Source organism: Xiphophorus hellerii, chromosome 8, assembly GCF_003331165.1.
Source record: "Xiphophorus hellerii strain 12219 chromosome 8, Xiphophorus_hellerii-4.1, whole genome shotgun sequence".
NCBI classification, from domain to species: domain Eukaryota; kingdom Metazoa; phylum Chordata; class Actinopteri; order Cyprinodontiformes; family Poeciliidae; genus Xiphophorus; species Xiphophorus hellerii.
This window is the reverse complement of record NC_045679.1, coordinates 29,203,371-29,225,933: the sequence shown is the minus strand read 5'-3', so window position 1 is coordinate 29,225,933 and position 22,563 is coordinate 29,203,371. Positions and strand designations below refer to the sequence as shown.

At 38.5% G+C, this 22,563-nt stretch overlaps 1 protein-coding gene across 4 annotated transcripts in view; it reads left to right on the top strand.

The window, feature by feature from the left end:
• Window positions 1–22,183, top strand: part of slc12a2 (solute carrier family 12 member 2) — a 76,316-nt gene extending 54,133 nt beyond the window's left edge. For 2 of the 4 annotated variants that reach the window (XM_032568995.1, XM_032568994.1), the window contains exons 18-27: window positions 747–853; window positions 1,945–2,024; window positions 5,188–5,331; window positions 9,699–9,746; window positions 10,391–10,513; window positions 11,632–11,743; window positions 14,964–15,050; window positions 16,089–16,224; window positions 17,933–18,000; window positions 18,132–22,183. In XM_032568995.1, coding sequence (XP_032424886.1) covers window positions 747–853; window positions 1,945–2,024; window positions 5,188–5,331; window positions 9,699–9,746; window positions 10,391–10,513; window positions 11,632–11,743; window positions 14,964–15,050; window positions 16,089–16,224; window positions 17,933–18,000; window positions 18,132–18,267 — 1,041 coding nt within the window. In that variant the 3' untranslated portion in view covers window positions 18,268–22,183. The remainder of the gene's footprint in view (window positions 1–746; window positions 854–1,944; window positions 2,025–5,187; window positions 5,332–9,698; window positions 9,747–10,390; window positions 10,514–11,631; window positions 11,744–14,963; window positions 15,051–16,088; window positions 16,225–17,932; window positions 18,001–18,131) is intronic. The other 2 variants (XM_032568998.1, XM_032568997.1) reach the window with 1 other exon arrangement.
• The last annotated feature ends 380 nt before the right edge of the window (window positions 22,184–22,563 follow it).

Genomic DNA, 22,563 nt, shown 5'->3' with positions numbered 1-22,563 from the left:
GGAACATTCCTGAGAAAAATAAAATTTGACCAGACACTTCGAAGAGGCTCTGATGCCAGGGGCGATGTAAGGAGTTATGTGTGTTAATACGGGCTGTAATCGAACCTTTTGACTCGTCTGTTTGCAACTTCAGCATAACTGAATTTGGACTACAAAATTGCTGCAAGAAAAAATATTAAATTGGTGGATTCACAAATTTGATTTGCTGAAAGTCATATGCGGTGATGTCATAGGCAAGAAAAATGTTATAGGCAAAAGAGAAAAATGAACAGACTGAAAAATATAACCCCAAAAAATATAAAGATATCTACAGAGCACCGGGAGAGAATAAGTTTAATAATTTTTTTACTTCTATGCATCCAAAGTACACACAAAAAAATTGATTTTACATGATAGGTCCCCCTTAAGTCTAATTGCTAAATCCTAGCAATTTTGAAGGTCATTTTTAATGGTCAGTCATCAATAGTACTAAATCTTCAAACTCAAGTGCTAAAGCTAAAAATGACAAGTCCATGTATTAATTAGGTTAATCCACAACTTGCCCCCAAAATAAGCATGCAACTGAACACTACTTTCATTCAATAGAAGCATTTAGAAACTTGTTGCTCAAAAAGATGTTTGTTACACTTTGAAATGGCAGTCTAAACCTATGCAACCAGTCATACTCGTAGTGCTTGCTGCTGTTCTGCCTAAAGCCAGATAAAAGTGAGGGTGATGTTCAGTGATTTGAACTTTTGTTCTTTCAGGCTGCGGGTCTGGGTCGTCTCCGGCCAAATACACTGGTGCTTGGCTTCAAGAATGACTGGAGAGATGGTGACATGATGAATGTGGAGACTTACATTAATATGATCCAGTAAGTAGGAGCACCTAAAGCAATACTTACATTACAGGTCGATTTTGAACTGAGGCTTCTTTTTTTTTTAATCAAGACTCAATTTTATTAGTTTTTTTTTTCTGACTATAAATAATCAAGACACATGACACTTGATATTATAGATGCCATACTAAACATCAAAAACTATTCAGATCTTGCCAGATCTCCTGTTCTTCAGAGCTGGAGCGTCGATCTTGCTCAAACAACATGGCTCTCTCTCTTTCCCTTCCTCTGGCCACGTTAGGAGAAACAGACCACTCCCTGTCCTCCAAGTCTGCCCCCTCCGCTCTGTCATTCCGCCATCCCTCCACTGGAATGGCATTATTGATGCCATTCTTTGGTATCTTGCATCTTTTTACAACTAGACAAAGATTATCTTTTTACCCCTATAAATAAAAGGGGGCATTATAGGATAATTTGCTTCAGTTAAAAAACAGGTGCACCAATCAGAATTTTTTGGCAAATTTCCAAACCCTAGCTTTTGTAAAGCTTTGACCTGCCAACTCCCATTTCACTTTAGCAGCTATTGTATTAGAAGATTATCAAAATGGAGAGCAGCTATGGTTAAACATGGTTAATATTAAAACAAATAGAAAACAAAGTAGGGGTGAAGGTGGAGGAAGAACAATGCAGCCCTTGTAATAATGCAATAGGTAGCAAATCTTTCTTATGATTGAAGCTTGAGATTGCGTGTGAAAGACTCGACTAAGAGTTCATGAAGGGTGGTGATTTTAAGTTTAGACGGTCTAGACTAGACCTGACAGTTACAAATAGTCTTGTCCTGCATCAGTGGAGCTAATTAATACATACAGTTATGCACTCTCAGATTTTTTTTGAATTTTTTTAATTTTATGTAGCTGTGGAGGCCGACATGATACAGAGATCAAGCTACAGTGTTGGGTTTAAATCAGTTGAGCTCCAAATGCTTTGCTTTATTTTTTTCTAAGGTTTTTTTTTCTTTTCTTTTTTTTTGCTCAACTGGCCTTTATTTCACAAGCCCATTGATGGTTTGATGCAGTCAATGACCTTCTTTTCTGTCACCATGTGTTTTTTTTTTTTGTCCTCCTCAGTGATGCCTTTGATTTCCAGTATGGTGCTGTTATTCTGCGGCTGCAGGAGGGGCTGGATGTGTCTCATATCCAAGGACAAGGTATAAGACCCCTGCCACTAGAGCCTCTTTATAAAAAACTGATTCCCCATATGGCCAGTATGAGCAAGGCATTCAGAATTAGACACAAAATAATCAAATCCCACCCATCACATCTTTTTAAAAATTCTTTAGTGTTGCAACATAGCGCAAATTTCTAAATAGGCATGTCTAAAATTTAGAGCAACCTTTACACACAATCATGCCTTTTGTAACCCACAAGAAAGGTCACTTCAAATACCCTGATAATAGTAGATGGCAGGTAAGATAATTTACTTCAATGACTAATACCAACACTACACAAGTATAAAGGAAGTTGGACCTAATCAGAAGATTCTGAATTCGTGGGAGCCTAGGTGTGAGCAACAACAGAGGACAGCACACAATGTCTATAAGAAAGAGTAGAATTTAATATAGTGAACATTGTGGATCCACATTTACAAATAAACAAAAATTGCGCAATTAGAGAGAGACCCCCCCCCCCATCTGGACTGTGAACACCACATCTCTGGTCAAGAGGGCACAGAAACGCTTGTATTTCCTGCGGAGGATGAGAAGAGCACACCTGCCCCCGCCCATCCTCAAGACGTTCTACAGAAGCACCATAGAGAGCATTCTGACCAGCTGCCTCTCTGTGTGGTGTGGAGGCTGCAGCGCCTCCGACTGGAAGAACGTGAGGAGAGTGGTGCGGACAGCAGAGAGGATCATCGGGGCCCCCCTTCCCTCCATTCAGGACATTTCATCCCAGCGCTGCGTGTCCCGAGGCCGAAACATCGTCAGTGACCCCTCACACCCCCACCATGGACTGTTCTCCCTGCTGCCCTCTGGAAAGAGGTTCCGCAGCATCCGGTGCAGGTCCACCAGGTTCCGAAACAGCTTTTTCCCACTTGCCATCAGACTGCTGAACTCTTAACTGGACTGCACTCAAAAACTGGTCTCCACTTCATACCTTGCACATGTACATAGCTAAATAACTTCTATTTTACTGTCATTCCTGCACTTTATGTTTTATATTCATATTTATATTCATATTTTATACTGTATTTTATTTTATTCTGGAGTAACCTCATAACATTGGAACCTCAAAACATTGTCCTGAGCCGTATGCAACGAAATTTCGTTCTGTATACACCCTGTGCATGCAAAATGACAATAAAGTCAAGTCTAAGTCTAAGTCTAAGAACAAGAATATTTTTTTTCCACTCTGGCTGCTGATAGGCCTACCGATTTTAACTTGAATGTCCATTCATTGCATTTTTTGCAGACGCTTGTAAAAATAATTTCTATTCACATGGCTTTTTTGTTCTCTGGGAGATTATTTTTGATGATAAATACAGAAACAACCATAAAAATCAAAACATCAACAATAACATTCAGTGCAAAGTAGCCTACAAATTCTTTGATAGGGGTGGAGAGGAACCTGGATAATGGATAGATATAGTAGAATCGATATAATTATACAGCCCTAGTCACCATCTACGGGTTCACTTGGTCCTCTGGGCTGGGGCTCGCCATCCAAGCTCTGGAGAGGGTGATCTTGGGGTCTCTGGGCACTACAGGCCAAAAGTGCACCATAACAAAAAAAAACCTGACCTGGAACAAGATCAATCTAAAAGTGCCAATGAAGTACATCTATAACACTATATTTAACATTATGTGGATTAGATGCTCACATTAGCTCTGACCTAATAAACCAATACTCGGAATAGGAAGTTCCTAAGTAATAGAAAAGCACATTACAGCACCATGAACCATGAATTAGCACCATGAACTGAATTAGCGCCATTGAAAAATAAGTGCAATTACATAGAAAAATTACGATACACAATAATAATAATACAAAATCTTACAATACAATTTTATTTTTATTCAACTTGATCAGTTAAGGGATTTTAGCCAATTTTCAGCAAATTTACTGACCTAACTGCTGAGCGCATGCGATCACTCACCGATGGTCCGATGCTACGCTACACGGGGATTTTTCCAGGTTTCAGCCGGAAGCTTTCTGAGATTTAATAAAAGCAGATTTACTATTTTGAATCGTATATTTGGCAGAACTATTTTAACATTGTTTTTCTTACCGATTTCCAAAATTCTTCATCGAATTTGACAAGATCTTCCATGCTATTAGCGGAAGCAACCATCAGCTCTGCGCTCTCAAGCATGTCTGATGCAATCTGAGCAAAGTGTCAGCAGGGCGGGACAATCAACCTTATTGGCTGATGTAAAATCAGACTGTGCCAGCTATTGGTTGTTTAATCCATCACTAAAAGCAATCACTAAAGGCATATTTAACAGTTTTTAAAGATTTTTAGCACTTTTTATTTATATTTATGAACTTATTTTTAACTTTATTACTTTTTAACTCTGATTGTAGAATAAGACAGGAAATCTATTTATACTTTTTAATCTGGTTGTAGAAGAAGATATTAAATCAACATCTATTCAGTTTTTATTTTTGTTTTTAACACTGGGTTACACTTTGCTACATGTTCTGGCTGGAAACATGCAGCTAACCCCTGACTGGAGCTTCCACTTAGTGACCTGTTCAAAAATAATCTGGGAAAGTCCTTTCTGACTTTAGGCCACAGGTGTCAAACTCCAGTCCTCGAGGGCCGCTGTCCTGCAACTTTTAGATGTGCCTCTGCTGCACCACAGCTGAACAGAATAATTAGGTCATTAAGGCTCTGGAGAACTGATCTACACAAGGAGGAGGTAATTAAGCCATTTCATTCCAGTGTTTTGTACCTGTGGCACATCTAAAAACTGCTGGACACCGGCCCTTGAGGACTGGAGTTTGACACCCCTGCTTTAGGCAGATGTTGAGCTGAACTTGGGAATGCTGTGTAATTGGCAACAATTTAATAGATTACTGCCACCTACTGTTATTATTATTATTATTATTATTATTACTACTACCAGTGGACCATGAAAGCATCACAGCAGCAAAAAATACTGGCATAAATAATAATTCAATTGCATATTTTTTAAACTTTAACCATCGTTTGACCTTGAGAATACATGTTCTGAATTAGCTGAACTGAATAATCTGAACCGAATTTGAAAAGTTGAAAATTATTTAGTTCTCCATGTGGTACTTATTCTAATTTAAGTATTTTGTTTTGGCTTCCGCTCAATCTGTGCTCTAAATTGCTGTTTTTGCCAGATGAGTTGTTGTCCTCCCAGGAGAAGTCTTCAGGAGTTAAGGACGTCATTGTGTCCATTGACACAAGCAAAGACTCGGATTGTGATTCATCCAAGCCGTCTTCAAAGACCACCAGCCTGCAGAACAGTCCAGCTGTACAGAAAGGTCAGTCAGCTCATTTCCTGCAGCTCACACAGGAAGCTGCTGTAGATGAGACACAGACATAGCAGATGGGAAATATCACAAAGCAAATTATTACACCCGTAGTTCTTTAGTGTGTTATGTGTGTTTGTAGTAAAGCTTTTCATTTAGCTAATCAATTCAACCCTATTGCGAGAAAGCTCTGCTAATCTCTAACCCCCTTTGCATACACTAAAGCTCTGCCCAGACAGGAAGTGACCTAGAGACCAAGAACCGCTGGCTGAGCTGACTGTGTTTGCTTCACAGATGTTTTTGGCAACACTGTGTGTTTGTCTATACATGTGTGGGAGAGATAGCAACAGTGTAATGTAAAAGTGCCACTTGTAGAGCTGAAATAGTCACACAACTGTTCCCATAGTTTTGCACACAGTACAACCATGCTTTTGCTTTTATTAAGACTAGAGAGGAAAGTTCAGAATCTTAAGATACTTACTTGTTTTTTCAGTACTGTTACCGTAGGATAAATTGAAAAACTTTTGTCTTTCCATTTTGAAAGCACAATTTACAGTACCTTGAGAAAGTGTTGTTTACTGCTTCATCTGTAATTCTTATCCTGTCATTCAAATGTATATTTTTGAGAAATGTAAAGCTTATGATTTAAATGTTTGTCCAATGAGACTGTGTTATTGGTCCAAGCAATCAGAAAGCATGAGGTGGGGTCCATCACAGGGCAGCACTAACATGTATGTACGTACGTGGGTACGTACACGCAGAACACACAGACTTTACATTAACTTCCATTCCTTACAGCCTAACCCTAAGCCTAATCTTCACATACCTAACCCCTAACCCAAAAACAGCATTTTCCCTCATGGGGACCAGGATTTGTCCCCACAATGTAGACAGGCAAGGATATGAAAACATGGTTTACACACACATGCGCACATAGGCCACTTTAAGAGACTAGTTATCCTAATCTGCATGCTTTTGGATTTTGGGAGAGAATCTAACGTACTTGGTGTGAACCGAACAGGGAGAACATAGAAACTCAACACAGAAAGGCCCTTCTCAGCAATGAGGCAATTGTGCCGACAAGTGTGCCTTCTATCATAAAGCCAAGCATAACTCGTTTCACTTACTTGCCCCAAACCAAAACATTGATATAAAAACAAGCCTCCTGTACAACACTGCTTTTTGCTTCCTACAGAGGGTGTGTGCTTTTGGTTGTTGAGAAATGATTGCTTCCTCTAGGTGTAGACTCTGAGGGTTTAAATTTTACCCAATTGCTAACGTCTGTCCGTGGCTTATGTAATGGAATGAAGTTTCCTGGAAATTGCCTGCAATGAAGAGAGAAGTGCTGAGCTGAAAGAGGCGGCTGATGATATTAATTCAATATTTGAACATGAACGGCTTCGTTCTCTTCCTCCATTGCAAAGCTACAGGCACACTACAATTCTAAAACGGCACAGAAAATCGATGTCATTGTCACAACTCCTCCTTCTGATTGGCCCTGTCGAAATTCTACTGGAGGAATTGAAGTCAATGGGAGAAAGCCAAGACTGTGAAGTAAGTGGAATTGCGTAAGAAGGCACTGACCAGGCTAGATGTCCAGATGAAAAGTATTTGAAATATTTTTGAGTAGGGTCGTAAAGGAGTAAAACCATCCAGTGTTCGTTGAGCCAGTTTGTCTTGAATATATTCTGATGGGTTGCTGTGAAAACCCAAAAAGATGAAATCTTATTACCCAAGATGGAGTAGCATTCAACAAATAATATACTTTATTGATCCCACTAGGGATCAATAAACTATATTCTATTCTATTCTAAATCAGAGATCAATATGACTGTCTGTTGCTCCTGAAGTTGAGAAGGTAAAGCTACATTTTTCTTTTCTTATTGCCTATGTTGAATATTCTCCTTTCAGAATGTAAATGGCTTGTGCTTGTAGAATGCTTTATCAAGCCCAGAGGACTCCAAAGCGCTTCACATCACAGTCATTTAGTCATTCACACACTGATAGTGGCTAACTTCTGGATAGTAACCACAGTTCCTCTGGGTCAGTCTGACAGAGGCAAAGCTGCCGTGCAGCTCCCTGCAAGTATGTTGCATGGAGCCCAAGGCGGACAGAGTAGGAACTGAACTGGCAACCTACTAGTTGCGGGACAAACACCTCGTCGTCACATTAATTACTTAGTACCAAAACAGAAAGAGCCACGCATATAGGTGGAGGTCAAAAAATTTGAATATCATGAAAAAGTTTATTTAAATGAGTAATTCCATTCAAAAAGTAAAATTTGTATATTATAATAATTCATTACCTACAGACTGATGTAGTTCACATGTTTATTTCTTTTTGGAATGGACAACTAATGAAAACTCCAAAGTCAGTATCTCAGAAAATTAGAATATTGTGAAAAGGTTCAGTATTGAAGTACCCTGTGCCACACACTAATCAGCTAATTAGTTCAAAACACGTGCAAATGCTTTGAAATTGTCTCTCTGTTTAGTTCTGTAGGCTACACAATCATGGGGATGGCTTCTGACCTGACAGTTGTCTAAAAGATAACCTTTGACACCTAGCACAATAGGGCAAGACAGAAACATCATTGCTAAAGAGGCTGGCTGTGCACAGAGCTCTGTGTTCAAGCACATTCATAGAGAGGTGAAGGGGAAGAAAAGATGTGGTAGAAAAAAAGTGGACAAGCAAGTAACCACATCCTGGAGAAGATTGTGAAACAAAGCCCATTTAAAAATGTGGAGAAGATTCACAAAGAGTGGACTGCAACTGGAGTCGGTGCTTCAAGAACCACCACACACAGGAAAGATATGGATTTCAGCTGTCGCATTCCTTGTGTCAAGCCACTCTTGAACAAGACAGCATCAGAAGCGTCTCAGCTTGGCTAAAGACAAACAGGACTCTAGACTACTGCTGAGTGGTCCAAAGTTATGTTCTCTGATGAAATTAAATTTTGCATTTCCTTTGGAAATCAAGGTCCCAGAGTCTGGAGGAAGAGAGCAGAGACACAGAATCCATGTTGCTTGTGTTCCAGTCAAAATCTCCACAGTCAGTGATGATTTGGGTTACCATGCCATCTGCTGGTGTTGGTCCACTGTGTTTTCTGAAGACCAAGGTGAATGCAATCATCTACCAAGAAGTTTTAGGGCACTTCCTGCTGCTGACTAGCTTTATAGAAATACAGATTTAATTTTCAAACATGACTTAGCACCTGCACACAGTGCCAGAGCACCAGTACCTGGTGCTCTGGCACTGTGTTTAAGGACCATGGTATCCCTGTTTATCCCATGGTTTAAGGACCATGGTATCCCTGTTCTTAATTGGCCAGCAAACTCACCTGACCTTAACCGTATAGAAAATCTATGGCATTATGTGAAGAGAAAGACCCAGACCCAACAATTCAGAAGAGCTGAAGGTCACTATCAGAGCAACCTGTGCTCTCGTAACACCTGAGCAGTACCACAGACTGATCGACTCGATGCCATGCCCAATTGCTGTAGTTATCTGTACAAAAGGAGCCCCAACTAAGTACTAAGTTCTATACATGCTCATATTTTTAATGTTCATACTTTTCAGTTGGCCAACATTTCTAAAAATCCTTTTTTGTATTGGTCTTACGTAATATTCTAATTTTCTGAGATACTGAGTTTGGGGTTTTTATTAATTGTGAGTTAATCATCAACATTAAAAGAAAAAAATATTTGAAATATATCGGTCTGTGTGTAAAGAATGAATATAATATACAAGTTCCAGTTTTTTAATGGAATTACTGATTTAAATCAACTTTTTCATGATATTAAACTTTTTTGACCAGAACCTGTACTATGGAGGAGCTGTCTCAGTGATCATACAAAGAAGAGCAAAATGAAGATTAAAACCATTTATTGGCTAATCCTCTTAGAACTGTAGCCTTGCCCCTCACTGAGTCATCATGCGAACATTCACCTTAATCCAAGCACAGTCTTGGTGAAGTAGAAGTGTGAAGAATTAGAACTGATTCATGTCTATTTAAGACACTCACATGTTGCTTACAAAAGGCAGTGGACTCGTGTTTGATTTAACAAGGCAGTTCTGGCTCAGAGTTCCTGCTTCAGCTTTTATTGTTCATGACGGACACGAGAAATTTTCCAGAAGCCACGGAGAACAGTTGAGCTTTGTTCTGTTTCCTAGGTTTTCTGTTCACTTCATGGTTACTGCATTGTAACTTACTGGCAAACAATTGACTTGTGGATGTTTTTTTTTTTTTTCCTTTGTTTTTTATTAACTAACATCTTCCTGAGCACAGCGAAACATCATTGGTACTTGGAGGGTTCATCAAATCAGCATTTCACATTAAGTATGTTCTCTTTTTTGTTCTTTTGTTTCATACTTCCCAGATGATGATGAAGATGGCAAAGCTACAACTCAACCTCTGTTGAAAAAAGGCAGGAGACCCCTTTCATTTTGTTGCCTTCAACTTCTTCTCCCTGAGATTTTCTACTGTGTGCTGGCTTTCTTCCATTTTTATGCTTCATCCTCTCTCATCCTGTCACCTCATCATTCACAGTAGATTTAGAAATCTTTTCTACTAACATTCTGCCCTGCATCCTGCTGTCTCTGTCTTCAGTCTCTGCTTGTTCTGTGCTTCCGCCTGCTAGCTACTTGGCTTGGAGAACAGTCATTTCTCCTGATCAGTCTCAAACTTCTTCTGGTTTCCACTCAGTCTCTGATGTCCTGCTGCATCACATGACTTTTATCTCACTTCAGATACTCGGTAGTTATCGTTTTTTGGTGACATTTCAGTTTCTCCAAAGCATCTGAAGCTTCTTCCTTCCTACAGTTCTTTTCCAGGATCCTAATTCTGCTTCAGAAACATCTCAGCTGCTGTCTGTTGGCTCCTCAGTGTTAACAGTGTTTCTCCTCTGCTTCAATGTGACTTCATTTTGATTCATTATAGTTCCCCATTAAGGCTAAGGTTCTCAAAATAAAGAGATGGACATGAAAAGTTTTAAACATCTGAGTTTTTTGACCCTTAATTGTCACTTTGCTGTTACTGATTGGATGTGCTGTGTGTCTGTCTGCCTTACAGACAAGAAGAGTCCAACCGTTCCTTTAAATGTGTCTGACCAGAGGTTGCTGGAGGCCAGTCAGCAGTTCCAGCAGAAACAGGGGAAGGGCACAGTGGATGTCTGGTGGCTGTTTGATGATGGAGGTGAGACGGGACCGGACTTCTTGTCCGGTAAAGGAAGTCAGCCAGAGATCAGTAAACTGCAGCCACAAACCAAAAGAACCTTGTCCCATTGAAGCAGTGGTGCACAAAGTCAGTCTTCGAGGGCCGGCATCCTGCATGTTTTAGTTCTCTCCCTGGTTTAACCACCTGGATTAAATGATGGCTCATTAGAAGCCTAAGAAGAACAATGACATGCTGAAAAGTTTACTACCACCAGGGAGAGAACTAAAACATGCAGGATGCCGGCCCTCGAGGACTGAATTTTGGCACCACTGCATTAAAGTTTCTCTGTTGCCTTCTGGAGCTGTTCCAGTTCTTCATTTTTATTTTAGTTATCTGAAGACAGACTTTGTGTACTTAAAAACTTTTAAATAAGAACATGGGCATGGTCACTCTTTTCACATACTTGCACTAGACCAAACACTGATGGTTTACATCCAGAAGAAAAACATATGTTCATTAAAAATTTAACTTATAAAATCACATTTGCATTGTGATTTTATTGAAACAAATCTTGAATGTAGGAAAACATTCCTGAGCTGTTCCAATAGATTCAATCATTGCTGTGTTCATTAATGGAGCTGACAGAAACGGTATGCTAATCAGATTCCAGATGAGTGTAAAAACATGATGGGCCTGAGGCACATGTCATCCTCATCATTTGTCACTACTACAGCCCATTGACACCCTACGAGGCAGTATGGATGAAATTATTCTCACTTCAGATATGGATGCAGACAGGATTCATACCTCTTTCTGTTCCGGTTCACCCAATTTTAAATCCTCTTTTTTAAATATCATTTACAAGTCGGACTCATCGCTTTTGAGCAGTGAGGAAGATTTTGATATGCAAAATAAAAAACAAGAAGTGTGAAATAAATGTTATTTCATATTTATTATATTAATTATACAGTGTAGATTTACAGGTAAGGTATATTGAAAACTATAAATCAGAGAAATAGTATGTAAACTCTAAATGTACATTTATAAGCAGTACATTCTTAATGGGTTGTGCTTTTGAGAAAAATGCACACATTTGATATTAGGTTTTGTTGGTTTCATGTTTGTATAAGCTGATCGGTTTGCTTTCCTTGGATCAGGTCTGACCCTGTTGATCCCATACTTGCTAACCAACAAGAAGAGGTGGAAGGACTGCAAGATCCGTGTTTTCATTGGAGGGAAGATCAACAGGATTGATCATGACCGCAGAGCGTAAGGCCTGACAACTTTTCCTGCCCTTTACTCCAGCTTTTGTGACTGACTTTATAAAAGCAGTTGAGATGCAGTGAATTTTACTGAAAGTATGAAGTTCTTTCTTCCCCAGCAGTTCTGCTCTCAGTGCTTACAAACACACTTTTAAAGTCTTTGAGTTTAACACCTGTCACTGTTAAAAACTGCTTTTTCTCATATCGTTTACATAAAAACATCTGGACATCTACTTCTGGGGTAATTAATAATGACATGAAATACAACTGAAGTTTTTTTTAAAGTAATTTTCTTTAACAAATTAGTAAAAAGGATACCATAACCCCAACTGGAGATAAATGGAGATGTTGGCATGAAGCTCTTGTTCCATCTACAGCTCCTGTAGGAGCAGGGGATGTGTTCACAACAGTTAGCTATAGGTTTGAAGAATGGATGCCATTTATTACTAATGTTGGCAGTGTAACTTTGATAAGACATCCTCTCAGATCTGGAGAAACTTCTCTACATGCTGGTTGCAACTCTTATATGGTTTTCAGAAAGTTACTTAGGCTGCAAATGTTTCATGCTACTAAAAGGAGCTGCTTGGTATAAAAATGCTCTTTCTTGTTAGCTTAAGAGGAAGGAAATAAATCACCTAATGTCAAAACTTTTGGAAAGTAGTCTTCATTGTTAAAAATAGCATTTTTGCCTATAATCAAGAAGGTGAACCATCAAAGCTGCTGTGTTTGAAAGAGCGCAACACATCCTGGGAACATCCTGTCTCTGCTGGGGTCGGTCTTCTTCTGGGTTACTTCATTACAGCTGTTACTGTTTCACTATAAAATCATATTTCTTTATTTATGTTAAGAATCAGACATCACTGTCTCGTCAGTGACTGGCAGAGTGCTCTAATATGTCTAGTTTAATCATTAAGAGTTTAACACAAATCTGAGTACAAGATGCAGATATTTTTATTGCAAGGCTGCTAACTTCCATTATCCCATACTTAATGGTGTCTGAAACCTTAGAGGGGAAAGAGAAAAAAGACCACAGGAAAGGTAGGAAGTTGGATATGTTTGTTAGACAGATGTTCCAGAGAACATACAGGTTTGGAGTAAATACTTGGAGACAGTCAGGGTTACAGAGCAATTCCAGCAAAATCTAATACTTGACACAATATTCCTGTTTCTGCTGAAATGAGGTATTTTGGATAATTTTAAGTTTTCCAGCTGGGTCCCATCCTGTGATTATAAAAACTCTTTATTACTCTGTATTGATGTGATCCGTGCACTCTCTGTTCAGTCTGTAAATAAGCAGCTGGATTTCCAAGGAAACTTATTTAAGAACGAGACCGAGGAATGCTTTCTATGGTAGAAGCCGACAACACAAGTTGTAAACCTGTCAGAACAGATTTCCACTTTGCTCCCACCAGGAATTTATAATATAAAGATAAGTGTTAGATTCCACAAAGCTAGTTAAATTAAACTGTCCATTGACTAGATTTGCTAAACTTTGGTGCCATTATGGTTTTTTAATGTATGGATGACCCTTCCTACAGTGTTTTCTGGTACACACTCTCACTTCCATAGTCTGTCATGGTTCTTCCAGCTGCCTCCCACTTCCTTTTGTAGGATAAAATTAATTTGGTGCTACAGTAGCAGCAGAGCCTTTCATCTGTACAATACTGGATGCATTTTGTTCTTCTCAGTTTTAAACAAAAAGGATTGCATGCAGGCTCTTTGAACAAACACAAAGCACTTCACTGTTTCTCCTCCATTCACTGCATCGTTTCATACCAGTACATCAAGCAGCACTCATCTAAGTTTTGATGTGTTTAACTGCTTCATTTGCTTCTCATCATCAGTCTTCTTTACTGGGCTCCAAGTGTTTCCGTAGTTTGCTTCCAGAGGCGGCTGGTAAAAAAAAAATTATTTTGTGAGGCTGATGTGCCAATAGATTTTCCTCCCTATTCCAGTAAAAGAATTCAAATGAATGGTAAGAAAACCACTACAATTATATTTTATTTAACTAAAATAAAAGATCTAATGTAACTTCAGTAAATATACAGTAGTTAATCATTAAATCACTGTCATCTCTGAATCAGACTCAAAACTGTGAAAAACACCAAAGATTGTCTTCAATTTTAACTTTGAACAAACATATTAAAACTGAAGAGAATCAACTAATAGCAATAAACCAACAGACCTTTCTTCCTAAAAGAACTGAAACACATTGGTATAGATTAAATGATCACAGCTAAAAACAAACACATATAGATTTTCATAAACCTGAGTCAGAAAATAGGACTTTAGCTCCTCCCTGTACATCAGAACAATCATTTGAACCAGCAAACATAACAATATCCAAACATTAACATTATTATGACAGCACAGAAACTCAACAAGGCAACAAGAGCATTATCGTTAACAAAAAAAAAAGAAATCTTAGCAACATTGATCCAGATCAGCATTAACATTATACTAACCAGAAAAACATAAACATCTATAAATTACCGCAGTGTTCATAAATGATAATCAGCAAAAAACAAATGATGGCAGGAAAAAGTAAACAGTGAAACAGAACAGAGCGCCATGGAAGCTAAGAGCAATAAAACACACTGACCAACAGCTTACCTGCCATTTGAAAAATCTTCTGAACTGTTACTTGAGATGGAGAATTCGGCCTAGCTTTACTGTTAACCTGCAGTTGTCGCCATCAACACAAAACGTTTCTATCAGGGGAAATTCACAATGACTCGTTTGGTGGAAATTTTGTGTAAATCAGATTTCATTTAGGCATACATTATTAAGGAAAGTAGGCTTTGATGATACAATTCTTTATAGATCATTTTTAGATTATTTTTTACCCTCCACATTTGGGAAGGTGCCCCTGCGTGCACTAGGGACCACCCACCACTGTTTGCTTCCATTCTGGTTGTGTGCTGTGTACCTCAGGGGTTCTCTCAAGCTGAAATTGTGAAAAAAGAAAGTAGACAGGCGCTACAGACTGGGTGCTACCACTGTAAAGTTGCTATGCCAACTGTCAGTGTAAAGACATGAAATATTCAACATGTGCATGGCAGAGAAATGATAACACAAAAGTGCTGTGCAGCACACCCGATGCCTCACTCTGTCAGGCATTCTGCTCCTTTGAAGTCAGTGCAGAAATAAATGAGCTCCAGTTCCAGGTGAACTCTGCGGCTCTGTGCAACAAAACACAAAACTTACAATGACTTTTTTTTTTGCAGGATGGCAACTCTACTGAGCAAGTTCAGAATAGACTTCTCTGACATCACCGTGCTGGGGGACATCAACACCAAGCCCAAGAAGGAACAGTAAGTTTGTCCTTTCAGTCATTTTCATGTCATCCTCACCATCATCTCGCCTTGCTCTGAGAACATTTCATCTGTACTTGACTAGGTCACTTCTAAAGTCTGGCTCTACTTTCAAAGTCTCATCCACTCAATATTTTCTGGAGATGCAAACTTTGAAATAAATAGAGTTTTTGTATTATGGTTGACCTTTATATTTTAGACTTTCTAAAAGATGCTTTAGGACTGAATGAGTTAAAGCCAAGTTAAAAACTGGGCAACAATAAAGGCAACATCAAACATGTGCTTGGTATCAGCTGATCAATAGTTTTGCCTCAACATTCTGCAGGTTGTTCACATAAATGGGGACAGAAGAGGCTTTTTAAACATTTAGAATGTCAAACACATACGTTATTTTTGTTCCCACTGAGGTCACAGAGACAATCACATAAACATGTGGAGAAAAAAAACAACACATTTCTCTGAAAAACAGGAACACATTTTTGTCTTCTTTTAGGTATTTGTTGTTCAGATTTCAGCTGTGTTTAAGTGTTTTTAAACCTAGTGTGTTAGAAGTAAGTTTCATTAGAAAATGTTCAGCTCACTGTTGCCATCTGGTGGTGAAAATATATCATCATTGATTACCAGCAAAGGGGTATTTTGACAACAAGCTCAAACTAATCTTTGGATCCTCCAGAATTCCTAATTGTAAAAAAGTGTGACAGAATATGTTTCATGTCAGTGTTTCTTGCTTTTTAAAGATTCAAATGCCAGCTTTCCCTCCCTCCTGTTTTCACTTATTATTTTAAGTTGGTCTTCTAAGGGACATCAAAAAGCAGCAGATTGGTTTCCTGTCCGTTATGTTTGTTGACATGGGTGAAGACTTATCACTGCTCATATATGATTATTTAAACCTACATCCTAAGAATATCATCCAATCCCACTCAGAAGCCAGTGTGACTTTTTTGTTGTACAGATGTCACATTCTGGTAACTGTGGCTGTACCATGAAGTCTGTGGCTTATATCATGTTGTTAACCACAAATTCTGTGTTCTGACTTAGTGTGGCAACCTTTGAGGAGATGGTTGAACCTTATCGGTTGAAGGAAGACAACATGGAACTGGAGGCAGCTGAGAGGTTGAAAAACAGCGAACCCTGGAGGATCACAGACAATGAGCTGGAACTGTACCGCGCCAAGGTCTGCAGCACACACACTCTGATTCACTGGTTTGGAAGGAAAATGCTGCAATAATATTTTATTTCGTTATTTTACCATGCAAATACTTTTGCATGGTAAAATAGAATGATGCAGTGATTCACTCTGATGCACTGCATTAGAGTGAATTAGAGTGTGATTCACTGTGTGCTGCAGTAAATCACACACTGATTCACTGCAGTACACTCAACATGCTGCTTCTATGTCATCTCAAACACAGTGAGGTCCTGGTGAAGCTTGACACTAACTTTTAACGTCACCAATCCGGTCACAAGATCAAGCTTACGCAATCAAATCTTGGTCAACATTCTGCAGGAATATGTCACATGACTTTTACCCAGTTAAAGCAGGACATCAGCAGATAAAAACTTACCTGATCAATGGCAGCATTCAGACATCAGAAGGTTTCTGATTCATGCCAGTCCCAGGGTTTCCCCCAGGAAACTAGCTATGCCCGGTGGTTTAAATGTAAGATTTTAAGGAGCTGGCAAAGTTTACTTAAGAACAATCTTCATAGTTGGATTGTTTGGTTACCACAATCTGATGCTATGAGTTTAATCTTTAAGTTTAAGCTCTGTTTGTTCACAAATACATCTCAGGAACTACAATTATCACTTTTACGATTGGCCAAATAAACTAGAACCCCTCTCCCAGAATTTACTAAATCCATGTGAAATGCTGTTAGTGGTGCTGATGTTTTTAGCAGCAAGAAGGGCCCTTAAATCAAATTCTGCTCAAGGCCTCATGCAACCTTGGACCGGCCCTGCATGATGAGAAATCTGCTGCACTGCACATCTCTCTGCTGGACACAGAGGGACAAATGGAAGATTTCATTCATGTGGCTTTAGTAGCTCTTCCATTTCATGTCTATTGAGTTTCAGAGACATAGACTGTTTTGGTTGCCTGTGCTTTAGGGAAAAAGTTTTTCTGATTTCTATGCACAGCATTGCTGCCTCACTAAGTTGACAAAACATTTGATATGGCGCCCGTTCAATGCATCGTGTCACTCAAAAAATAAGAATAAAAAAATAAAGCCAGCGTGATGCGCAATTATGAGGCAATCTGCACCAAGGTAAACTTCAGGGATCAAACCGCGACAGTGTGCAAGGTGGCTAATGCTAGAGGTGCCAGCGGTGTGATTGGTGTGTGCTCTCGGCTTCATGCCCCGATCAACTATCAGGAACAATTCTGCTCTGCCAGTGATATGCTCAATGCTTGCAGTATGGCTTATTTAAAACAAATAAAGAATTGTGTTTTTTTTTTTCTTCTTGTGTATAATAAAAACAAAAACAAGAAACGCTTAGCCTGGGGGAAAAAGGGCGTGTAAAGCCTGGCAACCCACCTAACTTGTAATATACTGCCTGCAGTCACAACTGTTCTCGGTTCTAGCTGCTAAAGTCACTGCAAAGTTTCAAACTAAATCATAAGCCGTCAGTTGTTTTCTTGACGTCTTCACATGACACACTGACATTTGAAGAGCCTGGATGATTGTTGTATTTACAGATCATTCTACAACAATGACCGCAGCTTATGCAATTAGCAGAGAAAACATAAAGGAGTACAGCATCAAAAAGGCATGATGAAATGCATCTGTTTCCATCTGTGAGATTGTCCTGCCCCTCACACCCTGAGTCTGAGTGGGGGGATCTAGAGGAATGTTTTCCAACTGTGTGTTGTATTTGTTCTCCAGACCAATCGTCAGATCAGGCTCAATGAGCTACTGAAGGAACACTCCAGCACTGCCAACCTCATCGTCATGTAAGTCAGCATTCACCATTGATTGTCGGTTGTAGCACCACTTCATGAATGTGACAGTGTGTCCATTCCAACGCTGTAGCCCAAGTATGAAAGAACTAGATCTTTGTTTTAACTGTTATTCCTCTCTCCAGGAGCCTGCCATTAGCTCGGAAGGGCGCAGTCTCTAGTGCCCTCTATATGGCCTGGCTGGAGGTGCTGTCTAAGGACCTGCCTCCTATCCTCCTCGTGCGTGGCAACCACCAGAGTGTCCTCACCTTCTATTCTTAGTGTTAGCACAGGGAAAAATTCTGCGTCTTTAAGTCTCACATTCACTTCTGCGGCTGATAGCAAAGCCACACATGTTCCAGTTAAAGCCCAAAATAAAAGGTGCACCATCACACTCCAGAGACTGTAGAAAACACAGCCACTGTTGATCTAAAGAAGGAAGTGATACCGGTTGAGACGTTGATGAAGGAATTTCAGGGTTAGGGTGGAAATTATTGGTAAGGTTGCCCTCTTGGCTCCCTTCTTTTCTATTTATTCCAAATGTTCTTTTTTTTTGTAGCTTTAGTTTTTTTCAACTTTCGTGCATAAGTTGTCATTTCTGTTCAAATTCTTTTCTCTCAGGCTACAATTCATTATATTTGTGGTTTTTTGTTCCTTATGGTATAGAATATCTTTTGAGGTTATTAGGACCAGTTAGCAATAATCACCTAGTTTATTTGTTTTAGACATTGGAGAGAACCACACATTCTAAAGCCTTACAGATGTGCCTTTTGGTTGGATCTGATGAAATTAGTTGAATCTCTAATCAGATAAACAATATGATCCATATTATTGGTGGTTAAGTAATCATTTTAATGCATTTATGGTAACTCTTTCTTAGTTGAATCAGTTTAGCTTTGGGGGTTGATTGCATGAAGCCTTTCTGTCATTTGGTTTTTAGATTCATCTAATCTGCTTATGGTTCAAAACTCTGCTGGTCTTCCATTGTAAAGCTGTTGATCATTTTCAATAGCCTGTTATTGGACACAGTTGACCGTTTGGGTCCAGTGCCTGCATCAGATTGTATTTTATTTCAAATTAAACATGCCATTAGTTAGCAAAGATGTGAAGCTAATGATAATTAGCCTTGTTGGTTGGAAGCTGCTGAGTAATGTTTGTTTCTGTTCTTCCCCTCTAAAGACTTTACTCTCTTCAACGACCTAATTAAAACCTTGCCTTAATGATGCTTTCCTTTCTCCAAAGCCCATAGTGGCTGTGTGATTTGTGGATAAATGTGGAAGCAATCCGTGGTTTGTCTTCAGTCTTAGCTCATTTGTTATGTAGATGCATCTGTAGTGTCGCTGAATTTGGTGTGCTCTGGTTTTTACTGCACATTGTTGTTGAAGTTCTCTGTCCGCTGACTGTATAATATTTGGCACTGATATACACTGTCATGTCAACCTACTGGGCTCCTTCGCTCCCATCAGGCTGCACTGTGGACTGTTGTCCTCCTGTTCTCACAGAGCTCACACCTCCCCACATCCAGAAAATGTCTTGACTGAGCGTGAAGATGTACCTCTATGCATTTGAGCGGGTGAGCTGAAGTTCTAGTCCAGTGGTTTTCTGTGCAGAGGAGCCTTGCTTCATTTGATGGGAACCTTCAACACATCCTCCATTGGCTCCAAGCAGCAGTACCATGGTTCCATTAAAAGCCATATAGAACTTCCCTGCTCTGAGGTGTGAAAAATAGGTCAGATGTAGAACACAAAGCTCGAATAGAACTGTAATTTATGCTTGGAGAAGTAAAATTTGGCTGATTTTTAAAGGTTTTTACAAAATAAGCTTAATAAATGAACATCTATTGCTTATGCAATCATTAGAAGTCAATAAGTACAGTTTTAATGGTGTACTTCTGCTGTCAAATTAAAAAATAGATTAGATCAGGAATAGACTTAGTTCAGAGTGAGGCGATACCTTTCAGCTCAAATTCTGAGTAAATGTTGACTAAAGTAAATAAGTCCATTTGATTAAGAAATAAGAGAATTGATGTGACTTTGCAGATTGTTCGACTATAGAAAGTGATTTAGGTCTTCATATTTGCAAGTCAGATGAACAGCTCCTAATTTTGCTGATCAATGTAGTTTTAGATAAAGAGATGGCTTTCATCAGTAAAGTCGAGTTCAATTCTGTTTTGATTAACTCTTCAAGTCTTGTGTTCTTTTTTTTTTAAACAAGTTTAATATTCACCTTGTAGCTCCCTTGTAATCAGTCATTGATTGTATGCAATTTATGAAGAAGAATGTCAACCAATGCTTAGGTTAGTGGAATGTAATGTATGTATAATGAAGTCCGGCTTCCGAGTGAGCAGATGTTTTTTTTTTTTGATTGCTCATTTTCATGTATTTAATTTTCCACATAGACAGCAATAAGACTAGTTCTTTATCACTCATCCTTCTGTGCTTCTCCTGCACACTGTTCCAGACACTTTGTCCTGAGAAATCATCAAAGCACCTGTACCATTATTATACCCATCTGAAGAAGTGAGAGAGGATGTTCCTGTTTGTCTAAGGAAAACTTTCCAATGTTGAAGACAAGATTAAGGTGGTTTCTTTCTGTTTGGGGGGACAAACTTCCCAGCTCATTTCTGGTGTTTGGGGAAGTTGTAGGAAGCATTCCCACTCTGAGGACTGTTCTATCAAAGTGGAATGTTCTAGACCTTTCAGAATTAGTTTTAAGTTTGTTTAAAAATCAGGTTTTCTCTCAAAGATGCAGCTCACAAAATGTGTTCTTCACTGGTCTTAGTGATACATCTGTCCCTTCATTCATATCCCCACAAATCCAAACTATTGTAAAGCCAAGACACCCATTACCAAACAGTACAGCAGGTCCATTGTGTAGTGCAGTTGTGGTACTAAACAGCATTCACATTTTCAAATGTAATGATATTGATTGATTGATACTGTCATGGAACCAACAGCTCAAACAGCAATAGTAACAACTCCAATTATATTATTTATAGTTTTTCCAAACATAATCAAGTTTATCCTTATGACCATAAGTCAGTTCTTATCAATCATTTTCCCCAGTTATCATAAGCAGTATGATAATTATCCATCCCAGGCAGCTGCTGTACACTTCAGGCTATTTTGAGCTGTTAATGGTGAATTCTATAAATGTCCATTGAGCCTTCAATATGAACTAACTGAAGAATATACAAATAAATGCACAGAACAAGCTGGACTTTATTTAAGCCTGTACTCAAAGAGAAATTAGCTTTGATGTTTGAAATCACTTTTGTGTACTAAACAGAATAAAGATGTGACTTTATGTTCATTGCCATAATGTGAGCCATCACTCTCCCTTCTGTTCTGGAGCAACACTGAAGAAAACATGCACAAACATTATTCTGTATTTGTATGTTAAAGAAAATATATAAACCTATATTCAGCATATACACATACATATACCTGTCAGTCTGACCTATAGGAAATCTTTGTCTTTGATATGTCACATTTTGATCAAAATATAACTTTTACAAATAGTTGGGGTTTGTGCCTATTGATTTGATCGGTTCTCTTTATTAATAGGTTATAAAGAATATTGGAGAATATTCCACAGATCAGAAGTCATTTGTTAATATTTCAGATTTAAGGCAGCGTTTCTGAGATCATAATCCACTGTTATTCTTTCTTAGCCTGATCCCTGTCACCCGCTCATTCCAGAACCAAAGTGACTTAATAAGATTTCCAACATAATAAAGTAATCACAATCCTAAAAACCTGCAGACATTGGCCTCCTTTCCACTAACATGGCCTAACCTGTAAATAATCTTCATAGTCTAATAATGTTTCATTTAGTATGAAGAAAGTATTTATTTTAGATCTGGAATTTCTTTTTCTGTTTTTCTTGTGTAATATTTTGGATTCAGTACAAAATTAATTTGCATGGTTTTCTGTTAGTATTCTTGCCTTTTAATTTTAGCTAAATTTTATTTTTTGACTATCTTTTCAATGCCTTTTGAGACAAAGACCTGGTTAAGATCAAAAAAAGCAATGCCAAGCTTTGACAAACATGGATGGAATCAACCTGGCTGGTTGAAGTAGTAATGATTTGATTCACTGTACTGTTAACAGTCACAGATATGCTTTTTCTAACATTTTAACAGTTATGATTACAAATACTTTGTATATCTTTATTGCAATAAATGAATCAAATGAAAGATGTTTTTGGTTTGTGTTTTTGAATCATACACCGTTTTCCAAATTATTATGCAAGTGATATTTTCTCAGATTTTCCTAAATGGTCAATGCAAATGATGGTCAGTATAATTTTCAAGTCATGAAGTATTACAGTATAAATCAAATTTTACTGAACAAACAACCCAATGAGAGGTTTTTCATTTATTTTCTAAAAAGAACAAAAAAAAAAACCCTCAAAATGCACTGTTCCAAATTATTATGCACAGCAGATTTTCTAAACATTTTATGGATTATAAAGAACTGCAAACGGTCACTCTTTGAATGTGAAGCATTTAGTGGTTACATGTACTAAAATCAAAAGCTATTTCAATCAAAAACATCTTAACAGACCAAGTTACAT